The sequence below is a fragment of the Tasmannia lanceolata genome, unplaced genomic scaffold, assembly GCF_043159265.1.
Source record: "Tasmannia lanceolata isolate RefF3 unplaced genomic scaffold, GAP_Taslan_0.1 ptg000006l, whole genome shotgun sequence".
NCBI lineage: Eukaryota > Viridiplantae > Streptophyta > Magnoliopsida > Canellales > Winteraceae > Tasmannia > Tasmannia lanceolata.
The window spans coordinates 33,780,795-33,802,188 of NW_027518683.1; the positions used below are offsets into that span (position 1 = coordinate 33,780,795).

Consider the following 21,394-nt stretch of genomic DNA (forward strand, 5'->3'; position numbering starts at 1 on the left):
TCTGGCCGGATATCCTAGAGAAATCTAAATTGAGGCCATGCAGTCCTCACCTCTGACTATCATTATGGATTAATATGGAAAGAGCCTCTAATATCATAAAAACAATAACTTAAAATTGTTTACCGACGAATACTTCAATAACTTTTGGGGCTTCCCGTGGACATTTAGAGGTTCTATAAAGCAAATGGAGGCAAGAGAATGTCACAAATCTGACTCCAAAAGGCAGATACAAGCTCCCCAAGCTTGGTTTGAGAATTTCAGCAGTGCTCCGGCAGCTTGGTTTGTTTGGATTGAGAATATTTTGATAGGATTGTTTCCTTCTACAACTCATACTTAGTTCATTCTACTGGTATATGTTGGTGATATGATCATAATTGATGGTGATTGTTGTTAAATCTGTTGATGGAGCACAAGTACGCAGTTCATATGGATGAAAAAAGAAGAATAAGTGAGAAAAAAAGAAGAGAATAGAGGAAAAATAAAGGGAGGTGAAAGACAAATCGTGGGAGCATCAATTTCCTCCCACGTACCATCTCTTCCATTATATAAGTGACAAACAGTAATTACAATGATGGGTCATATCAACTAAAAAGTAAAGAGTTAAAGTAAATGCTCAATGGAATACACCTAAATTGAAGTTAACACCCTGAAACATAATTAGATGGGGCGTTTAAAAGGGGAACCATAACACTTAAACGTAACCAATGTTTGGGTTTTAGTTGAACCATAACCAATTTAGGTTCTCCCTTCGAACCATAATGCGAACCATAACGCTGAAACATAACCAATGTTTGGGTTTTAAGTTGTTTAAAAGTCTCTAAAAGTTGTGGCAAAGTATATATGTTGTAAGGGAAAGGGCCATCAACTTTAGTAATAAAATATAGTTGAGGCTCTAATAATTAATATAGTTGGTGGCCACATTTTATATAAGGAATTACAGAGTATTAATTATCATCGAAGGGGAGAAGAGCAGCAGGCAGGCAAAGCAAGGGAAGAGATATGGATTGCACCGAAAGCAATGCCCTTCGGAGCGGATTGCTTGGGCTAAGTTAAAGTTGCTAATCTCTTTTTCTTGCATTCTCTTCTTCGGCAGACACAACTCCCACATCATTTGTTGTCTCGCATCCATCGGGATGAGTGTTGCGTCTGCCTCCATGGTTTGAGACTCTTCCCAGGGTCTGGAGGTAGCTCACAAATGTCTCCATTAACAGTTTCAGTCGTCACAGAGGTCGTCATTCCTTAGCCCTCATTGCTTGTTAGGCATTTGTCATTTCTTCTATTTCATTTCCATAGTGATTCACTCAGTATCAATTATCAGATAGGTGTTGTACATCACCCCATTCCCCTCAGCCGTAGATGGCACTTTATTTGTCCAACTTTGTGTCCTTCCCCTGCCCACGTTTCTAGTTCACCAAGTTTTATCCCCGACTGTCTGGCAAGAAGAAAACCCAACAAACTCCTATTGCAATCGTCGGGCGGGAGTCTCCCTACTTGCATTTGCTATTGGTGTCATGCCACTACTGTGCCAGAGTCCATGGTCATTGCGAATCTCAGACCAAGAGACTAAAGAACGTTTCTTATGTACCTACATATAGTATGTACTTACGTATAGTATGTACTTTAAACAACATTCTTGTTCACCTGTATGTACTATGAACAATGTTTTATAAGAAGGTACTCTTATATATTAATATGAATAGATTTTTGTATTAAGTAATAAAAAAAAGAGTATAAATTATCAGAATAGGAACAATGCTGATTTATGGTCTGAGCAATAAGATATAAGAGATCATAAATATATGGAATGGAGCATTGATTATTAAAGACCCAACTGTATTGAATAATTGTTTGATTTTGTTTGCCCTAGTGAAAATTGTGGGGAACTCCCAAACCTTCAAGGTGAGATGCCTTGAATGGTGAGACGCCTTGGAACCCTTGGTGAGACACCTTGGGGAAGTCAGTGAGATGCTAACACATCAATCTTTCTATCCTTTATCCATCTAGTTTAGTTACTTTTTGTTTTGTTCTCATTGTCGTGAATTTGTTATATTCTTTTCTTAGTTTTATGTTTCTATCCATTGCTCCTACACTCCATTCCTCCCTTTGTTTGGAAGTGAGACGTTATTTTAGATGTATTTTGTATGTTGTGAGACGCTATGTTCTATTATTTCTTCCTCCTAGATTTAATGTATAGAATTGTCTCTATCCCTTTATCCTCGTTTAGGTATTTATCATTTTGTTCCCATAGTCGTAAATCTATAATTTCCGTTGTTAGTTTTCATTTAGGCATGTTGAGACGTTACAACATTAGCAAACTTACGAATGTTTCGGTTTCGAGCCGAAATCGTGGAAAAATATGATTATGATTTCGTTTATTTGTTAAATTTTGACCAAATTGTCTACCAGTTAGGTGTCAATTTCAAAGATTTCGGTTGAAATTTCGGCTATTTCGGTTGAAATTTCACAAATTTCGGTGGAAATTATAACATTTCTGTGTACATTTTTAAAATTTCGGTGGACATTTTGTAAAAAGTCCAAAAGTGAAATTTAAACCGAAATTTCGGCCACAATTCGGCAAAATTTTGGAATTTCAGTGAAATTTCGATAAAATTTGAGCAAAATCTTGTAAAGAAACAACTTCATGTGAATTTCGTTCCGGTTTGTGCCGAAACTGAAATATTTCGGCCGAAAACCATGCTTACATCCATGTAGGAAATCTCCATCTCCTCATTTTCACCCATCCTATTTGCCGATCGCACATCTCGTCCTTGCTTTTCTCTAACAGGTTTTTGTTGGGACTCCCGTGCACTGTTTTATTGCCTCTTTAACACTTACTGCCAAATGCCAGCAAACCTTCCCCACGTGTCCCATTCTGTTTAAACATATGGTTGCGCAAGGCATCTCCTCTAAAAGATTGGCTTATAGCTGCCATTACCAGATCGCCTCCCCTTTTGGATGAAAAGGTGATATCTTCCCTCTTCTCCCTTCTTCTACTCTACTTCTTCCTCTATTATTCTTCTATTTTTTATTTTTTTTTTGAATGATCTCTATTATTCTACTATTCTTTCTTCTCCTCTTTCTTCTTCCACTTCTTCTCCTTCCTTTCTTCTCTTCTCCTTTTCTCCTCTATTCTTCTTTCCTCTTCTTTTTTCTGTCTTTCCTCTTCTTTCCCGCTTTACTCCATTCTCAGTTTCCTCACCTGGACCGTTGCACAGATGGACCGCTGTCAATGACTACTGGTTGTAACTCCCCTTCCTACGTACTTGCCCCAACGCCCCCTTGCTTTCTTCACCCGACTGCCCTTTTTCATCCCTTATCACCCCTCTACTCCCTAACTGCATCCCTGCAGATCCTTGCTGCCCAAGGACTTTCGTCCAGCCTCTTCGAAGTTCGGACCATAGACAACACCCAATAGTCATGTCTCCTTTTTTTTTTAAAAATGACATTGCATTAATTAGAAAGAAGCCAAGAATGGACAAGATGTCCCCTAGACGTGCATCCTTAGTACATCATTAGTTACCGAATACAGGATTCAGAAAAAGATAAATTCACAAACATGGACTCTCTCAGCACCCCTTCCTTTGCTAAGGTATCTACTATTTCATTTGTCGTCCGTCTTCTATGCTCAATTCGCGGCTTTAATAGTTGTACCAGATCCAAGATTTCGACTATCAAGTCCTGAAGGCGCCAAGGCCCTTTCGATTTTCTTGAAGCCCAACTGATCACATTAGAAGAATCTCCTTCTATAATTAAGCGACTCAGCGCGTGTTCATTAGCCCATCGCAATCCAAAGAGAAGCACCCTTAATTCATCTTCGTTTGCATTGCACTCTCCTATCGGACCAGAATAGGTCATCAGTGTTGTAGCTTTGTCATCGCTTATGATTCCTCCAATCCCAGCCTTGCCAGGGTTGCCAATCGAGCTCCCATCGAAGTTAAGATTAAGCCACCCTAGCGGAGGTGGCTTCCATTTTGGTTTTGGTTTAGCTAAAGCAGATCTATCCCACAGGATTGAACGCCAATTTTGCTGGATATCACTAACAGTGTAAGGAATTGCACGTTTTGACTTCACCCTAGAACAAATTTCTATGTTAATATCTGAAGCCAATCGATTATAAGACCTACTCTCCTCTTCAAAGATACGCCTATTCATTTCTTTCCAGATATTCCAGACAATACCAAACGGAGTAGCTTTCCATAGAAGTCTGCCTATCTCCCCAAATGGACCAGGATTCCAATGGAGGAGCACCTTCCTAATTGAACGAGGTCTTACCCAGAACATTCCAAACGCTTGCATTGCCTTATCCCAGAGATGCGATGAGAAGGGCAGATGGTAAAGCGTTTCTTCAGCTTGCAAACAAAGAACACATCTACTTACCATCTGGATCTTACGTTGTTGAAGCCAGTCACAGGTATTGATTCCTCTGTGAGCCACCATCCAGGCAAAGGCAACAATCCTTGGCGGAGCCACAGAATTCCAAATTCTACTAACTGAAGATTTTCTATCTTTATTGATCTCAACGAAGAAAGATTTTGCCGAGAAGATCCCATCCGGCTCTTTAGACTATACTTTCTCATCTTCTTTACGACTTGAACAGTATGCTGACTGCAAAGAACTTAGAAGCTCCTGAAGATCGATAACCTCCGCTTCCTTCAGGTCCCTCCTCAATCTAATATCACAAAAGCCCCGGCCAAGAGAATTTAGTCTTTCCAGGTTTTCCGCCACTGTCGCTTCTGGACTCAAGGCCACACGGAATAGTCTTGGATAGAGGTCTCTAAGTGGTTTTTCCCCAATCCATAGGTCCAGCCAAAATCTAACGTGGTCGCCTCTACCAACTTTGAAACGAACCAAAGGCTCGAATATTTCTTTGACCGAGCAGATTGATCTCCAAATTCCTGAACCCTTTCCTGCCCTTGGTGGAATAGCTCGCCATTCTCCCCAATCCAACCCATATTTCGCCCCCACTACTTTATGCCACAAGGATGATTTTTCATTACCGAACCTCCATAGCCATTTACCTAATAGCAACTGATTTCGTCCTTTTTATCTTCCAAATTCCTAGCTCTCCATTCTTTTTTAGCTTAGACACAGTCTTCCACTTCAGTAGGTGTTTCAGCTTTTTACTGTGACCATTGCCTTCCCAGAGGAAGTCGCGCTGCAATTTTTCAATTCTTTTGTGCTATTTTTACTGGTATTTTGAAGAGGGACATAAAATATACTGGCATGTTGGCCAAAGCGGCCTTAATCAGCGTTATCCGTCCACCTAATGAGATGTATTTTCTCTTCCACGATGCAAGTTTTTGCTCTATTCTTACTATCACCGGGTCCCATTGAGCTGCTGAAGGGATCCCAAAGCCAAGGGGCAGCCCCAAATATGTCATTGGGAAGGATCCTGCATCGCATCCTATCAAGGCCGCGTACCTCTGAATTGCTACATGTTCCACATTGATACCTGCTAGTTTGCTTTTCATAAAATTGATTCGCAGACCAGAAGCAAGTCCAAACCATCGAAAGAGATATCTGATATTATCCACCACTTCCTCCTCATTTTCGATGAATACCAATGTATCGTCCACGAATTGGAGGTGGGTAATTTCTTCCCCATTTGATCCCGCCCACAATCCACGAATTGCTAGCCTTTAGTAGCATCAGATTTAGGGTTTCCACCACCATTATGAATAGATAGGGGGCTAAGGGATCACCTTGACGAAGACCTCTTGAGCTTCTGAAATAGCCTTCCCCAGAGCCATTGATGAGGATAGAGAATTGGTTCTCTACTACTACTGCCTTTGACCATTTCCTCCACCTAGACCCGAAACCCATATGAGTCTCAATGACATCTAGGACTTCCCATTCCACATGATCATATGCGTTTTCTATGTCACCTTTAAGAATAAGGCCTTCCTTCTTTTCACGCTTGACAAAGTCAATTACTTCGTTGGCTATCAGTACTCCATCTAAGATATGTCTGGAATCAACAAAAGCACCTTGAAACTGGGATATTACTGAAGCCATCACCGGTTTTAATCTTATTGCCAGAATTTTCGATTCTATTTTCGCTATGCTGTGAATAGGCTTATTGGGGGAAAATCTTTGATTCCTGTAACAACTTTTTTCTTTGGGATGAGGGCTATGAAGGTTGACTTTGCTGCCTCATTGATTATTCCTCTGTTTTGGAATTCCCAGATGAAGACCATAAAGTCCACTCTTATTATGTCCCAATACTTTTGAAAGAAAATCATAGGGAACCCATCAAGACCAGGAGCTTTATCTTTTTGAGTACAAGGTAGTATAATATTGAATTATTTTCTCTTTGATTTCTTCTGCACTCTCCACTAGGCAATTTCCTTCTTGAATACAATTGATTGAATTGGTTCTCCTTCTAATATTTGCCATTCAATGGAAGAATTTTGAGTTTTGATCTCCTTCTTTTAGCCACACTGCCCGTGATTTCTGTCTCCATCTTATTTCATCTCTTCGCAGGATTTCCTCATGCTCTGCCATTAGCTGTGTACGAGTAAGTTTCTCTTCGACTGTTAGATCTCTCTTCGACTGTTAGATCTCCGGTTTCATCCTTTCAGGGTGGTCAAGGTTTCTTCCTTCTTTTTAAGCGAGTTATCATTGAAGATTTTTGCCATTCTTTGACTTTTGCTTTCACTCCTTTCAGTTTTTTACAAATCACAAAACTTTTCCAGCCTTCCACATGAGTTTCTTCCCACCATTGCTTCAATAACCCTTCGAATTCCAGGGATTCGCATAAATCCATTGCAAATTTGAATGTATGAGGCTAGGGGTGTAAACGAGCCGAGCCGAGCCGAGCTTGGCCAGGCTCGGCTCGGCTCGTTAAGCTCAAAGGCTCGGCGCGGGCTCGGCTCGGCTCGGTCAGGCTCGGCCAGGCTCGCGAGCTTTATCGAGCTTGGGTTTATCGAGCTTGGTTATAAAGTTTTCGCACGGGAAAGGTTTCTAGCAAAAGCAAATAAGGAAAAAAAGTCATCATTACAAACCAAAAAGTAAATTAGCTGAATTTGTAAAGTTTGAAATTACCAAGAAAATGCAGTAAGTTATGACAATTAAGAAAAAAATACTAAAAAATGTTAAAAGTTATGACAATTACGGGAAAAAATTAATCCGATTATTCACAGCCGTTTGATACGAGTACGTTTTTGCAGTGATGTTTACATGAAATAAGCACCCTCATTACGTTTTTGCAGGTGAGGTTTACATGACGAGCCTTAACGAGCCGAGCCTGGCCTAACTCGGGCTCGGCTCGTTAAGGATTCGAGCCGAGCTCGAGCCGAGCTTTTTTCGAGCCGAGCTCGAGCGAGCTTCCGAGCCCGAGCCAAAATTGACACCCTTATATGAGGCCCTCCTGCAAAAGTGGACATTTCGACGAGGATGGGGTTATGATCAGATAGAGGTTTAGGTATAGCTCGCTGACAATTTTTTGGAAAATTCTCCTCCCAATCCTACGTAATAAGTATTCTGTCCAGGTGACTCATGATCGGACGAGATTGATTATTGGACCAGGTATACGGTATACCTCGCACCTTCTAGGGGTAAATCTATTAGTTCACTATCAAGGATGAAGTTGGATAGGTTCCTCATACTTGTTGTGATTCTTCCTTGTCGGTTCTTTTCTTCAGGGAAACGGATAGTATTGAAGTCACCTCCGACTATCCAAGCACCTTGCCATTGATTGCGAATGGCCTTTAATTCCCGCCACAGGTCCCTTCTCTCCCTAGCCCTCACCGGGCCAAAGATCATTGTTAACAGGCATTTTCCCCCCAGGTAGCCGAACCAAATAGGATGGAAACTGCGAAGCTGCCGACGTAAGAGTGTTCCCTTACAGTTAAGCCTTCCTTCCAAATCACAATTATTCCCCCTGTTGTTCCCATCACGTCTTTCGAAACCCATTCCCTGTGATTAAGACCCCATAGCTTGTTAATAACATTTTCTGATACCCCCATGATTTTTTATTCCATTATCGCCACTAAATCTAACTTTCAATGGTGGAAAAAGTCTTTGATCGCTTGCTTCTTCTTTTCCAGAAGCCCAGCTTCATTACAGAATGTTATTGTTCTCCCTATCAACACCAGCCCTCCCTACTACTGCCCCGAACAGATCCCCCAAGAGATTCCAGCACTAACGATCCCAGCTTCTTCTGGCCTCTCTTTTTAAACAATCTCACCCTGAACCTGCCCTGGGTGGTACAAGGATTCTTCTGCTAACTTCGAATCCTCCTTTGCTATCTCGATGATATCTTTCTCAGCATCCCTTTCCCTTTTTTTTGTCTATTCTGGCCTTGGATTTTGTGGTCCTTCCAGGCGAATGAGCCCTTATTTTGACTCCATACCCCCCTTTGTGCGGCCCATCTTCAAAAAAAACGCATCATATGGCCAAACTTAGCTTTCAGCCCCATGCCCTTGAGTCTCCAGACATGGGACCCACTTAACCCATGCTTCCTTATTCTAGGGTTTTTAGACTGTTTTATCACCTCAGGTGACGAGCAAGTTGAACTAGAAGCACTAGCCAAAACATCCTCATTACCATCTAAGCCATTGGGGGGCCACATCCGCTTGACCAATGATACACCTTTGTCTCGAGATTGCTTCTGATTCCCAAGATCCCCTTAGTAGAGAGGGTCCACCAGCACCCATTGGATCATCCAGCTTGATTTGACTTTCATGGGTTTGAATTTTGAAATTTGAATTTTGCCCACCCTCGAAATCTGGGCCCAACGGCTTGGTAGTCCTATTGGCTTGATGGATGGCTGAGATCTTCTGAAGCAATTGTTGATCTAACGGCCTAGATCTACTTCCTGATTTTTCAACGGCAACTCCTTCTCTTGTCTTTCGCCGGAGATTCATCTGCGCCAGACCAGTGGTTTCCCCAGATTTGTGATCTGGGTTCTGCTGCTAATTGGCTCGCTCAAATATGCAAATTGCTCAATCGACATCCTGAAATGAAAGAACAAAAATTGATTCATGAAGGAGCAGATCAGTGACCCGCTTTCTTGGCTGACGAGAGGGAAAGAGGCGAGAGGCCGGAAGAGACAATTCAATTGTTGAAGCCAGTAGATGAATCCCCTGCGTGTGTGCCTCTACAAGCTAAAAAAAGAGTTTATTCTTGCGTGCGAGCAGAAAACTCATACCAAAAACCCTTTAAACGCCCTTACATGATAGGGGGGGCTTTGAAGCATTCTTTCCTTTCCACCAAGGCAGTAGGATTTCAATTCGTTACTGAAAAAAGACTAAAGGCTGGAGAGGCATCACTAGCAACCTTTTTGTCTACAGCGGTAGAGCAAAGAGGAAAGAGAGGGGTGGGCTTTCTCTCGCTTTTGGCATAGTGGGCCTCCCACGCAGGGCTCGAATATTTTCCCTCTGTTCCCAGTGCTCCATCCATCCGGTGTTGCCATCAAAATCGGAATCGGCTCCCATACGTCGAATCACGGACCTCCTCGGATCCAGGAGATAGAGGAATAGAAAGGAATTGGCCATTGCCTTGTTGATTCCAATCGAGGTTAGTGAGATAGGTATCTGCCCCCGCCTCAACCCTACTCGATTCTGAGCCTATTACGAGGCACCAAACCAGACATGGAATATGAAACCTAAACCCGAGGGATGGTCGATTGAATCATTTATGGGGTGTGCATTCGTCAATCTTTAAGATACCATAACAGAATATTCGGAGGACTCTTCCGACCAGACAAAAAATCTGTAATTGTCAGCGCAGGATTTGAAAAAGGAATCGATCATGATTTTGAACCTGTTCTTTCAATGACCCCTCTTAACTGATACAGGAGATAAAATGCATGAAGTGGGACCGGTTTTAGAACCAAAACCAGCAACTAGTACAGAGATGCCTCCGATTGCGATCGATCCATGGGGACAGGCATAGATGGTTGGGTTGGTACTGGCAAGGCTGGTTCATTTGCAGGGAAACAAACCTTCCCCTAGCGTGCTGGCGTGTTTGCGTGCGAGTGTCGTGAAACGGAGGCTTAGCCGACTGATCTTTTAACAACTAATGTAACTAAAAACGACACTTAGTCATAAGCAAAGCAAGCTCCTCGTCATCTTTTGCGAGTTGGATCCATCCTTACCATTGTGCGGACGTAGACGATTTCATGGCTGGGTATGGAATGGCAGAGCTGGTTGGACTGGTACGGAGACGTTTTGTCGACCTAAACACTCAAACGCCGAAGTACGATGTGGTAAGGTCCGTTAGCTACTCTTGTTTCAGCTGGGGAATCCTCTTTTTCAACAGTACTAATCTTTTCACAATTAAACCCTATGGTAAACCATTTATTGCTAACTTTCAAGTGAACGGAAGATCTTCTCAGGTTCCATTCGCTCGTAAAGACTTTAGCATATGCGAAACTCATATCGTTCTCATGATTTCCTTTCATTTTCACCTCTATTACTGAACCGAAAATGCTACCCAGAGCTTCCACCGTTGAAGTTGCCCACACATGGAGCAGGATTCCATGGAATTCAATCCGCCAAGCTTGAGCTCCTTGTTTGTAGTTCTGGTTCTATTCATTCAAAGACAGGAGGAATTGACCATAAGCCTGACCACCTTGATTAAGAACTTTCCTTGCCAAGTCTTGAGATTCGAACATAAAAAGGACTTCTTTCTTATTCAACGTACACGAGCATGGAAGGTCGGGAATGTCCCAGAACCATTTTGCCCAGGACCACAGTTCTTCTAGATCAGTCCCTTCAGTTTTCAATCTTCCAATAAGACAAGCACTAAGGAGGTGACTTCTTTCCCAGTAATGGCGATTTCAGGCGTAGATCCATAATCCATTATTTTTATAGACCCAGTGTGTCCGGCCATGACTTCATTGCCTCCTTGATCCTAGGATTTGACAATTTTTTCTCCTTATGACATTGGCGACAAACCATTCGCTTCCTAAAGTTATGGTAAGCTCAGCCCTTGCAACACCAATCTCCTGGAAGGAAAGATTGATCCCCAGCAGGGGGCAGGCCTTTTTTCAATGCCATCTATCTCTCCATACAGGAGATAAGAAGGAGCAAGAAGGGCTTGGGCCCTCAGATTCAATCCTAGCTCCAACCAAAAGGACAGTGATTGGGAGGACGAGGACTGCTTACGAGGGTCAAGAAGGGCTTGGGCCCTAGCGCCCACGAACAGGATCGCAGGAACTAGAAGGGCTTGGGCCCTAAAAATGAAGAAGGGAGGCGCCGGCAATTCTTTAGGTGAACATTCAAGGGATCAATGGAGGACCCTTCTTCTCTGATTTCCCCCCAAGGTGAAAAACAAGTTCTCCCAAACCCTCTTCTCCCCCAAAATCCCTTGTTTATTTATGCCATAAATTTCTCGACTATGTAGAAATTCTTGTCTTACTATCTATGTGTCAATGGAAGTCGAAGAGAGATTTCGGATTGCCCTTGCATAATCCTTGTCATACCCTTCTTCCTCAGGCTGAAACCTCACTGGTTGCAGCCCTCTCATCTCCCTTATTTACTCTCTTTGCTTGCTCCGTGACCCTCCTTTCCTTTTGTGACTCATCTTGCTGGTTAGGGGTGTTAGATCTCTGACTTTCCGCTAATCAGGTATCTTTTGCTGCAGTTTCATATCCAAGTTCCGGCCTTACTATCCAGGTGTTGCACGGAAATACTCCACTCATATATTTTCACTCTGATTTGATATATCATTGAAAGTTGATATCTTGGACTGATCAGAGCTTCCAGGCTTCTCCACCACCCTCTTGGGCCTCCGGTACACGAGATTCGAGGATAATGTGCTGACTTGCGCGGGATTCTTCCTACCCCAATTTTAGCCATATTAGGCCCTCTCTTGACTTACCAAGACCCTTCGGACTGTTATCTTTGCATATGCTTTATTCCCGAGCTATTTTGTCAAGATTGGTAGTTATTTAGAGCCCTAGATTTTTCCTTTTCTTTACTTTCAAATCGTATCAATACCAAATATTTATTGCTGCCCACATTTATTTCTGTTGCTATCTTTTGGTGTAGATTGTTATGGAAAATTTCATCCTTGGATAGGTTTAGGAGCATTGATGAAACTTCTTTAAGGACTAACCCAAAAGTAAAACCCTAAAGGCGATTTGATTAGGTTTTCAAACACTTAATCTAACATCGGGACTGGTAAGTGGTTGGGAATGTGTCAATCTTACACCTTCTCTGGCTAGGATTAGCGAGCACTTTGGATTAGTGCCACCAGGACGACCAATACCTCAGAGGCCACTACTCCCACCCACTCGACCTGCCACAAGTGAGACCAGCAGTTGAGAATTAAATTTTGACGACTACTCAGAGGACCGGTTGGACCTGACATGTTTAAGCCTTACGAGGAGCCGAGGCGGTTCCACGACGGACCCCGAACGCAATTTGAAGACTCATGAAAGCCTTAGAGCATTCACGTGATTTTGGTATCAGGGTAGATGTTAAGGATTTTAAGGTTCAGAGCAACGCTGAAGAATTCCTCAATCGGCTCAATAGTGTCGACAAAAGTTGGTGACCATGAAATTGAAGGGGGCTGCCCTTGTTTGATAGAAACAAACACAAGCCACGAGAGTTCAAAGAGGTAACCCAAAATAGAGAGTTGGGCTAAAATGAAGGGGAGATGAAAAATAAATACCGTCAAACTGACTTTAAGGTCAATCTCTACTAGAGACTATTAGGCCTTGGATAAGGTGTGAAATCCGTGAGAGAAGACACAGATGAACTCCACCTTCTAACAACCTGTAATGGCCACCTTCTAACAACTTGTAATGGCATTATTGAGGATGATGAACAGGCTACTACTCGATGCTATTGCTCGATGCTACTGCCCAATACTATTGCTCAATTCATTCATGGGATTCGATATCAAATAAAAGAGTTAGAATCCCTTTATACTCTGCTCAAGGTGGATGACACCTTTTGACCGCAACTGAAAGCCGAGAAACAGTCCCAGTGATCTCAGAGGCAAGACGATGAACCAAACCCTCCTGACTCATCCAATAGAGGGCTCCCAGTCAGTCAACAATTCCCTACTCTTCTACCTAAGAGTACAGTCGCGTGACCATCTATTGGTGAACCAAGGCGGGCAGTGGACTTTTAGGGCTAAAACCACATACCACTACATTCAAATACCAAGGTTTTAAATTTTGGTTTTGTTACCGGTTTCAAGCCCCACAAAAATCAAAATTTCGAAATTTCGCTCGAATCCTGTGACTTAATAAAAACTATATTTTATTTGTTAACGAAACCCCTGATGATCGAAATTTCGGGATAATTATAAAATAATTAAAAAAACTAAAATAATGGTCGAAATTCCTAAAATTTCGACCGAAATTTCGTACGAAATAATTACCTATTTCGGGTAAGTGCCATTTCGGTTTCGGTCTCCACCGAAACCCAAAATTTCGGACCGAAATTTAAAACCATGTCAAATACTCAAATGTGGTGAACCAGGTTATAGGTCATCTGACAGTCCATGTATAACATTCAATCTTCATAACACTTTAGCAGAACAAGTCAATGAAGAGGATGAAAATGATCTTAAAGACGAAGTAGACCCCCTCGATCGTAGTGCTCAACTTGAGGAATGGAGCACAAAGAGGTTATCCTTGACAGAAACCATGAACAGGCCGTAGTTGTCATCATAGGGTCATGATGTCTCCACAACGTGTCAGAACCTGAACGATGTTTGTGAAGCAACATCTTCCATATCATGTGTACATATGGAGGGAAGCTTTGCACCATCATTATTAATAGTGGATGTACGGAAAACTTGGTCTCCTAGTTGATGGTCGACAGATTAAAGTTGAAGAAAGAAATGATTCATTGACCGCACAACATCGCACGGTTCAAAGGAGGAGCCAAAGTGCCCGTTACATTGCGCTTTCTTGTGAACTTTTCCATTTGAAACGTTTACAAAGAAGCAGTTTGGTGCGATGTGGCTCCTCTCGAGGTGTGTCATATCTTGCTGGATCACCCTTGGTAGTATGATCGAAAGACCACCCACGATGGGGAGAAAAATATGTACTCCTTTGTGAAAGATAGGCATTCACATAAAGTTAAATCCTGTGAAGGATCCTCCTAGGTCATCTAGGGATGTGTCGACACCCCATGCTATGGTGAAAAGGGGTGTTACACCCAAGCGTAAGGAGTTGGCATATTCCTTAATCCATCCAAGTTTAAGTACGCTTGCAAAGAAACAAAGAAAGTTTTATTCCTCATCGATAAAGAAGCATCTAGAAGTCCCAGTGTACTTCCCCATATATAGTCATTGTTGGAGTTAAGTGACCTCATTCCTCACGATCTACCTTATGGACTCCCTCCACATCCAGCACTATAGATCTAGCTTACCACATTCACCACACTACCATATGAGCCCTACCGAGCACGAGCTACATCAACAAGTCTAAGACTTGTTGGAGAAGTGATATATCTAAGATAGCACAAGTCAATGCGCAGTTCTTGCCCTCTTAAGAAAGATGGGACTGGAAAATTGTCATTGGTAGCCGTTCCATGAAGTCATCAACAAGATAACCATCAAGTAAAGGTTTCCCATACGTAGGCTTAATGACACATTAGACATGTTGAGTGGTGCCTACTTGCTCTCCAAAATTGATCTTAAAAGTGGGTATCATCATATTAGAAAAAGGTCTGGTGATGAATGGAAGACCGCCTTCAAGACTCGTGAGGGTCTATATGAGTGGCTGCTTATTCTCCTTGAGGATATCTCGAATTCTCTTGTTTTCAACATTGCCGACCTATAACTATTTCACGAAGAAACATATAGCCGGATGACATTGCCACCTTACTATTCAAAGAAAGCTCTTGCACAAAAGACCAAATCTATGATATTATAGACATCGGAAAGAAAGACACCCGTTGCGGATCACATCAACATTGCCTTGTTTGTTGGCAAGATCGATCGTTGACCGGCTGGACCTAGGTTGATGAAGCTGAATTACCTGGATTGATGAAGCTAAGTTGAGCAGACTCCGACAGGATCGATTCCAGTGCGTTATAGAGTAAAGATAGAGTCGAGTTCTTCCTGAATTCTTCCCACTCAGGTAGAACTGATGTGATTTATCCTTGATCACCCATCATTTTAGAGACTTTCTATTTCTTTTGCTAGTTTCTATTTTGGTGACTTAGGCCAATTTCCAAATTCTGTATACTTTCTATTTTAGTTTGTTACTATTTTAGAACCTAGATGTGGGGCTTGTCCACATCACGTCATCATGGTTCATTCTCATAGCTTGACCATATTACCCTTAAGTGAGTAGTTTTCTTTTGTCATTCAGTAGGGGTATCTAAGCCATTATGTAATAAAAGTTAAATCTTACTGCCTATTAAGGTAGACCCACCCTTTCATTAAAACCTCTATATAAAGAGGCCCAAGGAGAGAGGAGCCAAAACTTTGGTCGTGCCCCCCGCCGCCCCCCACCCCACCACCACTCACGATTTTCATGAATAGGAGAGAATCTCCTTGCCGCAAGGGGCGATTTCTCGTCCCCCTTTTTGACCCAAGGTGATATCTTTCCTCTTCTTCCTTTATTCTTCTCCTCTAATTCTTCCTCCTCTTCTTCCCCTTCCTTTCTTCTTATCCCCTTCTCTCCTCTTTCTTCTTCCCTCTTCTTTCTCCCCTACTCTATTCTCAGTTTCTTCACCTAGACTGCAGTCCCCAGTCGTGACTCCCCTTCTTCCCCTTCCTTTTCCCATCAACCCCTTTCTTCACCTTCCTTCTTTCATCGTTTACCACCCCTCTCCCTAACTACATCCCTGCAGATCCTTGCTACCCAAGGACTGTCGGCCAGCCTGCTATGTCCATAGACCACACCCAACAGTCCCTTCTCCTCCTTCCACGCTCTCTTGCATCATCTTTGTCATACCCTCCTTCCTTAGGCTGAAACTATACCGGTTACAGCCCTCTCATCTCCCTTCTTTACTCTTTGCTTGTTTACTTCCCCTCCTTTCTTTTTGTGACTCATCTTGCTGGTTAGGGATGTTACATCTCTTATTTTCCCCTAATCTGGTATCTTTTGCTATCTTTTGCTGCAGTTTCATAGCCCACTTACAACATTAATGTTTGGGTGTTGCAAGGGCATACTCCACTCATTTACTTTAACTCAGGATTGATATATCGCTAACTGCTGATATCTTGGAACTGATCGAAGCTTCCGGGCTTCTCCACCACCCTATTGGGCCTCCAGTACATGAGATTCGAGGATGATGTGCTGGCTTACCTGGGTGTGGTCCTTCCTACCACTATTTTAGCCATATTAAACCCTCGCTTGAGTTACTAATACGCGTAGGACTGTTATCTTTGCATACATTCTCTAGATATGTAGTTATTTTAGGCCCTAGATTTGTCCTTTTCTTTACTTTCATATCATATCCAGACTACTATATTTATTACCGCCCACATTTATTTATTGTCGCCCACATTTATTTATTGCCGCCCACATTTATCTCTGTTGCTACCTTTTTGGTATGGATGTTGTGGAAAATTTCATCCTTGGACAGATTTGGGAGCTTTGATGAAACTTATTTAAGTAATAACTTTAAAGTAAAACTCTAAAGGTGAATTGATTAGCTTTTCGAACACTTAATTTGAAATTTGGACTGGTCGTGCTATTTTATATGAAAATTAACCCAATAAGCTACAAAAGGTTAACCAGAATAACCTGTGAATCCTTAGGTTTGCACCATTAATTGTGGAGGGGCACTCAACATAATCAATGCCTAGACGAGAAACATCCTTCATCGTGGCGAATTGTGCATATGACTGACAAAATCCTTTATCGAGTGACGGGTAATCCAACCATATTCCAGTATGTGAGGAGGTCGGCAAACAATGACGCAGATCGATTAACGCGAATGGGTGTTGGAAGCCATAGCTTAACTATTTACGATTTTCTCCCTCCTTAAGGGGAGTATCTTTTGATGCATCTAGATCTCTATGCTTTTTGTTTTTCTTTGTGCTATACCATCTTTGTTCTTTACCGTCTCTTCAAAAAGAAATTAATATGGAGATGCACGTATCATATGATTGTCCATTAATTTGAGATGTTTATAATAATGATGATGATGATGCCAAGGAGGGAAAAGAAGTATCATTTGAAGAAGCCATACCAATTTGTGACGACCATGTTGAAGTTGAAGATGAAAAAAATTGTACGGGGATTTTAATGAAATGTTCGAGGTAAGAGACATTTTAATGCTACGAACTACTTTTGACGAAGAGTTGCTCAATACCACGCCGGAGAAAACTTTTAGAACTTTGTGCCGAGTTTCTCAAAATGCAAATGCGGGTCAAAAGACGGCCAAAGCAAAACCTAATCGACTCAGAGCGACACGGCCAAGTACTCAGTTGATGTGGCGAGTAATCGGTGAATGCAACCACGTACTTGGTTAACACGATCAAGTACTCGGGAGAGTCAAAGGAGATTTGATTGACTTTGTAAGAAAAATTCTCTAACCATTGTGATAGCATTAAGACTTTTAGGAAGCAAATTCTGAGATTAGGACATTGGACTCGATGGAACCCAATTACGATGAATCCGCAAACCATATCCATGATATACGAAAACATGAAAAGGAAAGATCCATCACAAATCAAAGAAAGCCCACAAGAATGAGGAGAACTTAACATGCAAAAGTGAGAAATTCACACCAAACAAAGAAATCACTCCAATATTTTGCAATCATCTAAAAAGCCTAACATTTCCTACAAAACAAGTTCAATTACTCTCCTAAACCTTAAACCAAACTCTAATCACCAACAACCACATCATGTGATTCTAGCCCTTGAAGGATAAGATTTTCCTTATGGCTCAAAAAGTAAGAGAATTCAAATAAGATAGGAGGAAAAAATATTTTGAATGGCTTAAAAGAGTTTTGGGTGAGAAGCTAGCTAAATAGTTGCGGCTTTGTATCTTACATTGAGTAAAGATTGAAACTACGACCTTAGCCTCAAGGTTAGAAACAAAGCCTCAACCACTCAGTCGTATGCCCAACTCCAACTCAAATAAGATAGGAGAAAACCATGACATGACTTCTCCATATTGGAGAAAACTAGTCACTTTCAAAACTAAAAATCATGACATGACTACTCCATATTGGACAAAAGTAATCATTTCCAAAACTGACACTTTTCTTACACGTACTTCATAACTGAAAAAACAAAAGAATTAAAGAAGGATAGCCAACATGTCATATGCTTGCTTCTCCTTCAACCATTTTAAACCTAAATATAATCAAAAATCAAATAACACAGTATCTCTAAAAAAGTTAAAAACAAAAAGAAACTTTGTAGCTCCCAACCCCACTAAAGAATGTAGGTCTAGACCAATTTCATGAAGTCCAAATTTGGCCTCACGAACTCCATCTCCCCTCTACTCTTTCCTATTTTACTTCTTTTTTTCTGCTTCTCTATTTCATCTCCGATTGCTTGGGTAGCCCTACAAGTTGGACATATCATCAAAATGCTATCCGGGTCTTTTTAAGATCAATGAAGCCATCTTTGGATTTTCCCAAATGTTGCATTGCAGCCAAGTCGATGAACCATTTTTTTTCCTTCGTGATTAGATACCATCATGCCGATGATCATCATAATAACGTTAGGCCTTCAATTTTGGTGAAGTCATTGTTATTGGGGCACTTTGGAGTTAAATTGACCATGTTTTCCACATGAATGACAACTTCCTTTGGATCATTTTTATTTTTTTTGAATGGTAACTTTCTTTGGATCATACATACAGTTCTTTTGATAATTTCAAGTTTTCCACTTCCACATATATACTTATGAAATTCCATTTTTATACCAAAACTAGTTTAGTAATGGCAATACAAAAATGCCATGATTAATGTTCAAGAATTTTTTTTTTGAGAATTAAAAAAAAAATTCTTGAACATTAATCATGGCATTTTTAACTACTAAGAATCTCAAAAAACTAAATGTTCTTCAGAAATAATAATTGTATCTAACCAAACACAAATGTGAAGGATATCTACACATATTTCACAATCCAACAGACGATCTCCCGCCATGGCAGATCACTATGCACGAATAATCATAAATTCAGCACACTAAGACACTATTAACCATGAATGGGGGTAAACTTATCAAAATGGATTTACATCAAGAATTGTTGTCTTCCAAATTGGCAACAAGGAATCACAATCGAGCCAATGCTCCATGTCAGCCAACATATGTCAGACTCTTGGCTTCAATAAAGCAGAGCAACAAAACATTGCGTAAAGTTAAACAATTAATTCATGGTAGATCATGAAAGAAAAGAAAGTTCACTCCAATACCCATTACTTATCATCAAAGATGGATTCAAGCTAACATCTGAGAAGCCCATAAAAAGCAGCACTAATCTTCTAACCTTTCTAAGAACTAGAAACAAGTCCAATTCACTAGCAAACACTTCAACTCTTACCTCTTTCTTCAAGCTCCCACACCGGCAAGACTTAGCGACAACAATTCTACATGTCTCGACGCAAGGACCACGGTGGCAACGCTCCGGGCATCTGTGGAGCCCGCAACTCAGCATTTTCTCACAAGTCGAGCCGCACGTGGGCACAGCAACATCACAAGACACCCCCTTGTGTTCAACCTTTCCACAAGGACAATATCTCTTCCCTTTAAGAGGACACTCCCCACAAATACCAGAATGGCATCCCTTACCACAAACATGCTTCCCACAACTAAGCATTCTACCACACTCCCTCTCACAATGGAATTCGCAATTATAACATTCCCTCTCCTCATTAGTCCTCCCACATTGACAGCTATAAACCCCCTTCTCTCTACAAGGAGGACAAGGCCCTTCATGGCATTTCTGCGAACAATGATGAATGCCACAAGCTAAGAATTTCGAACAGGTACCGGTACAGGAAAAACTCTTTGCCCCACATCTTCGTACATCCTGGACAGACCCACAAAAGCAATGGCTCTTGACGAGTTTCGGGCAGGGCGGGCAGGGGCCAGGATGGCACAAGAGCAGGCATTCATGACCGCAATTGGAGGACAAAGGGCGGCCACAGATCTCTCCACACGAATGGGGAAGGATCCAAGGGTCAGATCTAGGCTTTTCGACCTTTCCACAGAAGCAGAAATAGAGACGGGGAATTAGGGTTTTGGGGTAGTGGAGTCTACACTTAGGGCAGTGCCAATTGTCGGATACAGAAGGGCGGGATATGCGAGTTGCGGAGGCGAGATTGGAGGCTTGGCGGGCCCAGCTTTGGATGCAGAGGAGGTGGAAGATGGCGTGACAGCCGGAGGAGCAGGACCAGACTGGGTGGGAAGGGCGGATTCTTTCGAGACAGATGAGGCAGGAGAGGGCGCCTGGGGTTTGGATAGAGGCGAGGAAGGATCGGATTTTGGAGAGGTCGGGAGAAGAGTGGCCTGAGATTTGGATGAAGGCTTGGAAGATAGTGTCGTCGAGGTTGATTTCGGATCTTTTTCTTGTTTCTACTCCGTTGTGGTTCTCGTCCGAAGAGTATTCGTCTTCGTCTGAGCAGGAAGAAGATGGAGAAGATGGGGAATTGTTTGGTTTTGTCGTTGGCAATGGAGGGAATGAAGGAGGAACAGAGGAAGAGGCCATTCCTTTTCTTTGGGTTTTTAAGTTCTAGTCGAATGAGATTGATGCGAATACGGTTTATTAAGTACTCTGTGGTTACCGATCAAAAAATAATAATCTGCGGTCTTTTGTTTGGGAATCGCTAGCGCCCATCGTAAAAATCTCAGGTCACACCACCACTCGTGAATGGAGACAAAAGTCATTCACGAGGTGGCTGGTCCGACATGACTAGGGGTGTTCAATCAGTTATAACTGAACCGAAATAACCGAAATTTGATAAACGAAATAATTTTGGTTATCAAGTTTCGGAAATCGAAATCGAACCGAATTTTACGAAAACCGAACCGATTAAAAATTCGGTAATTCAGTTATAGTGATAGAAAAAGACAAAAATATATATATATTTGGACAGTTTGATTAAAGAGCTATGATCAATCTATCGAAACGGTTTTTTAGGCACAACCTATTGAAGTTGTGATCAATCAAATGGACAGTTTGGATTATCCTACGGAGTGCCCATACACTATTTTTTGAAAAAATAATGTTTATTTTTTGTTAATTTCGGTTATTCGGTTAACTGGATTTTTTTCCTGAGATAACCGAAACCGAATAACCGAATTAACCAAAAATAACAACCGAAACCGAACCGAATTAGCAAAAAACCGAACCGACTGAATCAATTCGGTTTGGTTTGGTTCGGTTATTCAGTTAAAACCAAATAATGAACACCCCTAGTCATGAGACAGACCAGCTGCGAAATGCCTTTTGCGATGGACCCTAGCAAATCCCCTTATGTTTTTATCACTTGCTTATAATTCATCTTTT

At 41.7% G+C, this 21,394-nt stretch overlaps 1 protein-coding gene across 2 annotated transcripts in view; it reads right to left on the bottom strand.

Annotated features, from left to right (window-relative positions):
* Positions 1 to 20,625, bottom strand: part of NFXL2 (NF-X1-type zinc finger protein NFXL2) — an 86,168-nt gene extending 65,543 nt beyond the window's left edge. For both annotated transcript variants that reach the window (XM_077383074.1, XM_077383073.1), the window contains exon 1: positions 19,427 to 20,625. In XM_077383074.1, the coding sequence (XP_077239189.1) occupies positions 19,427 to 20,593 (1,167 nt within the window). In that variant the 5' untranslated portion in view covers positions 20,594 to 20,625. The remainder of the gene's footprint in view (positions 1 to 19,426) is intronic.
* Between the last annotated feature and the right edge of the window lie 769 nt (positions 20,626 to 21,394).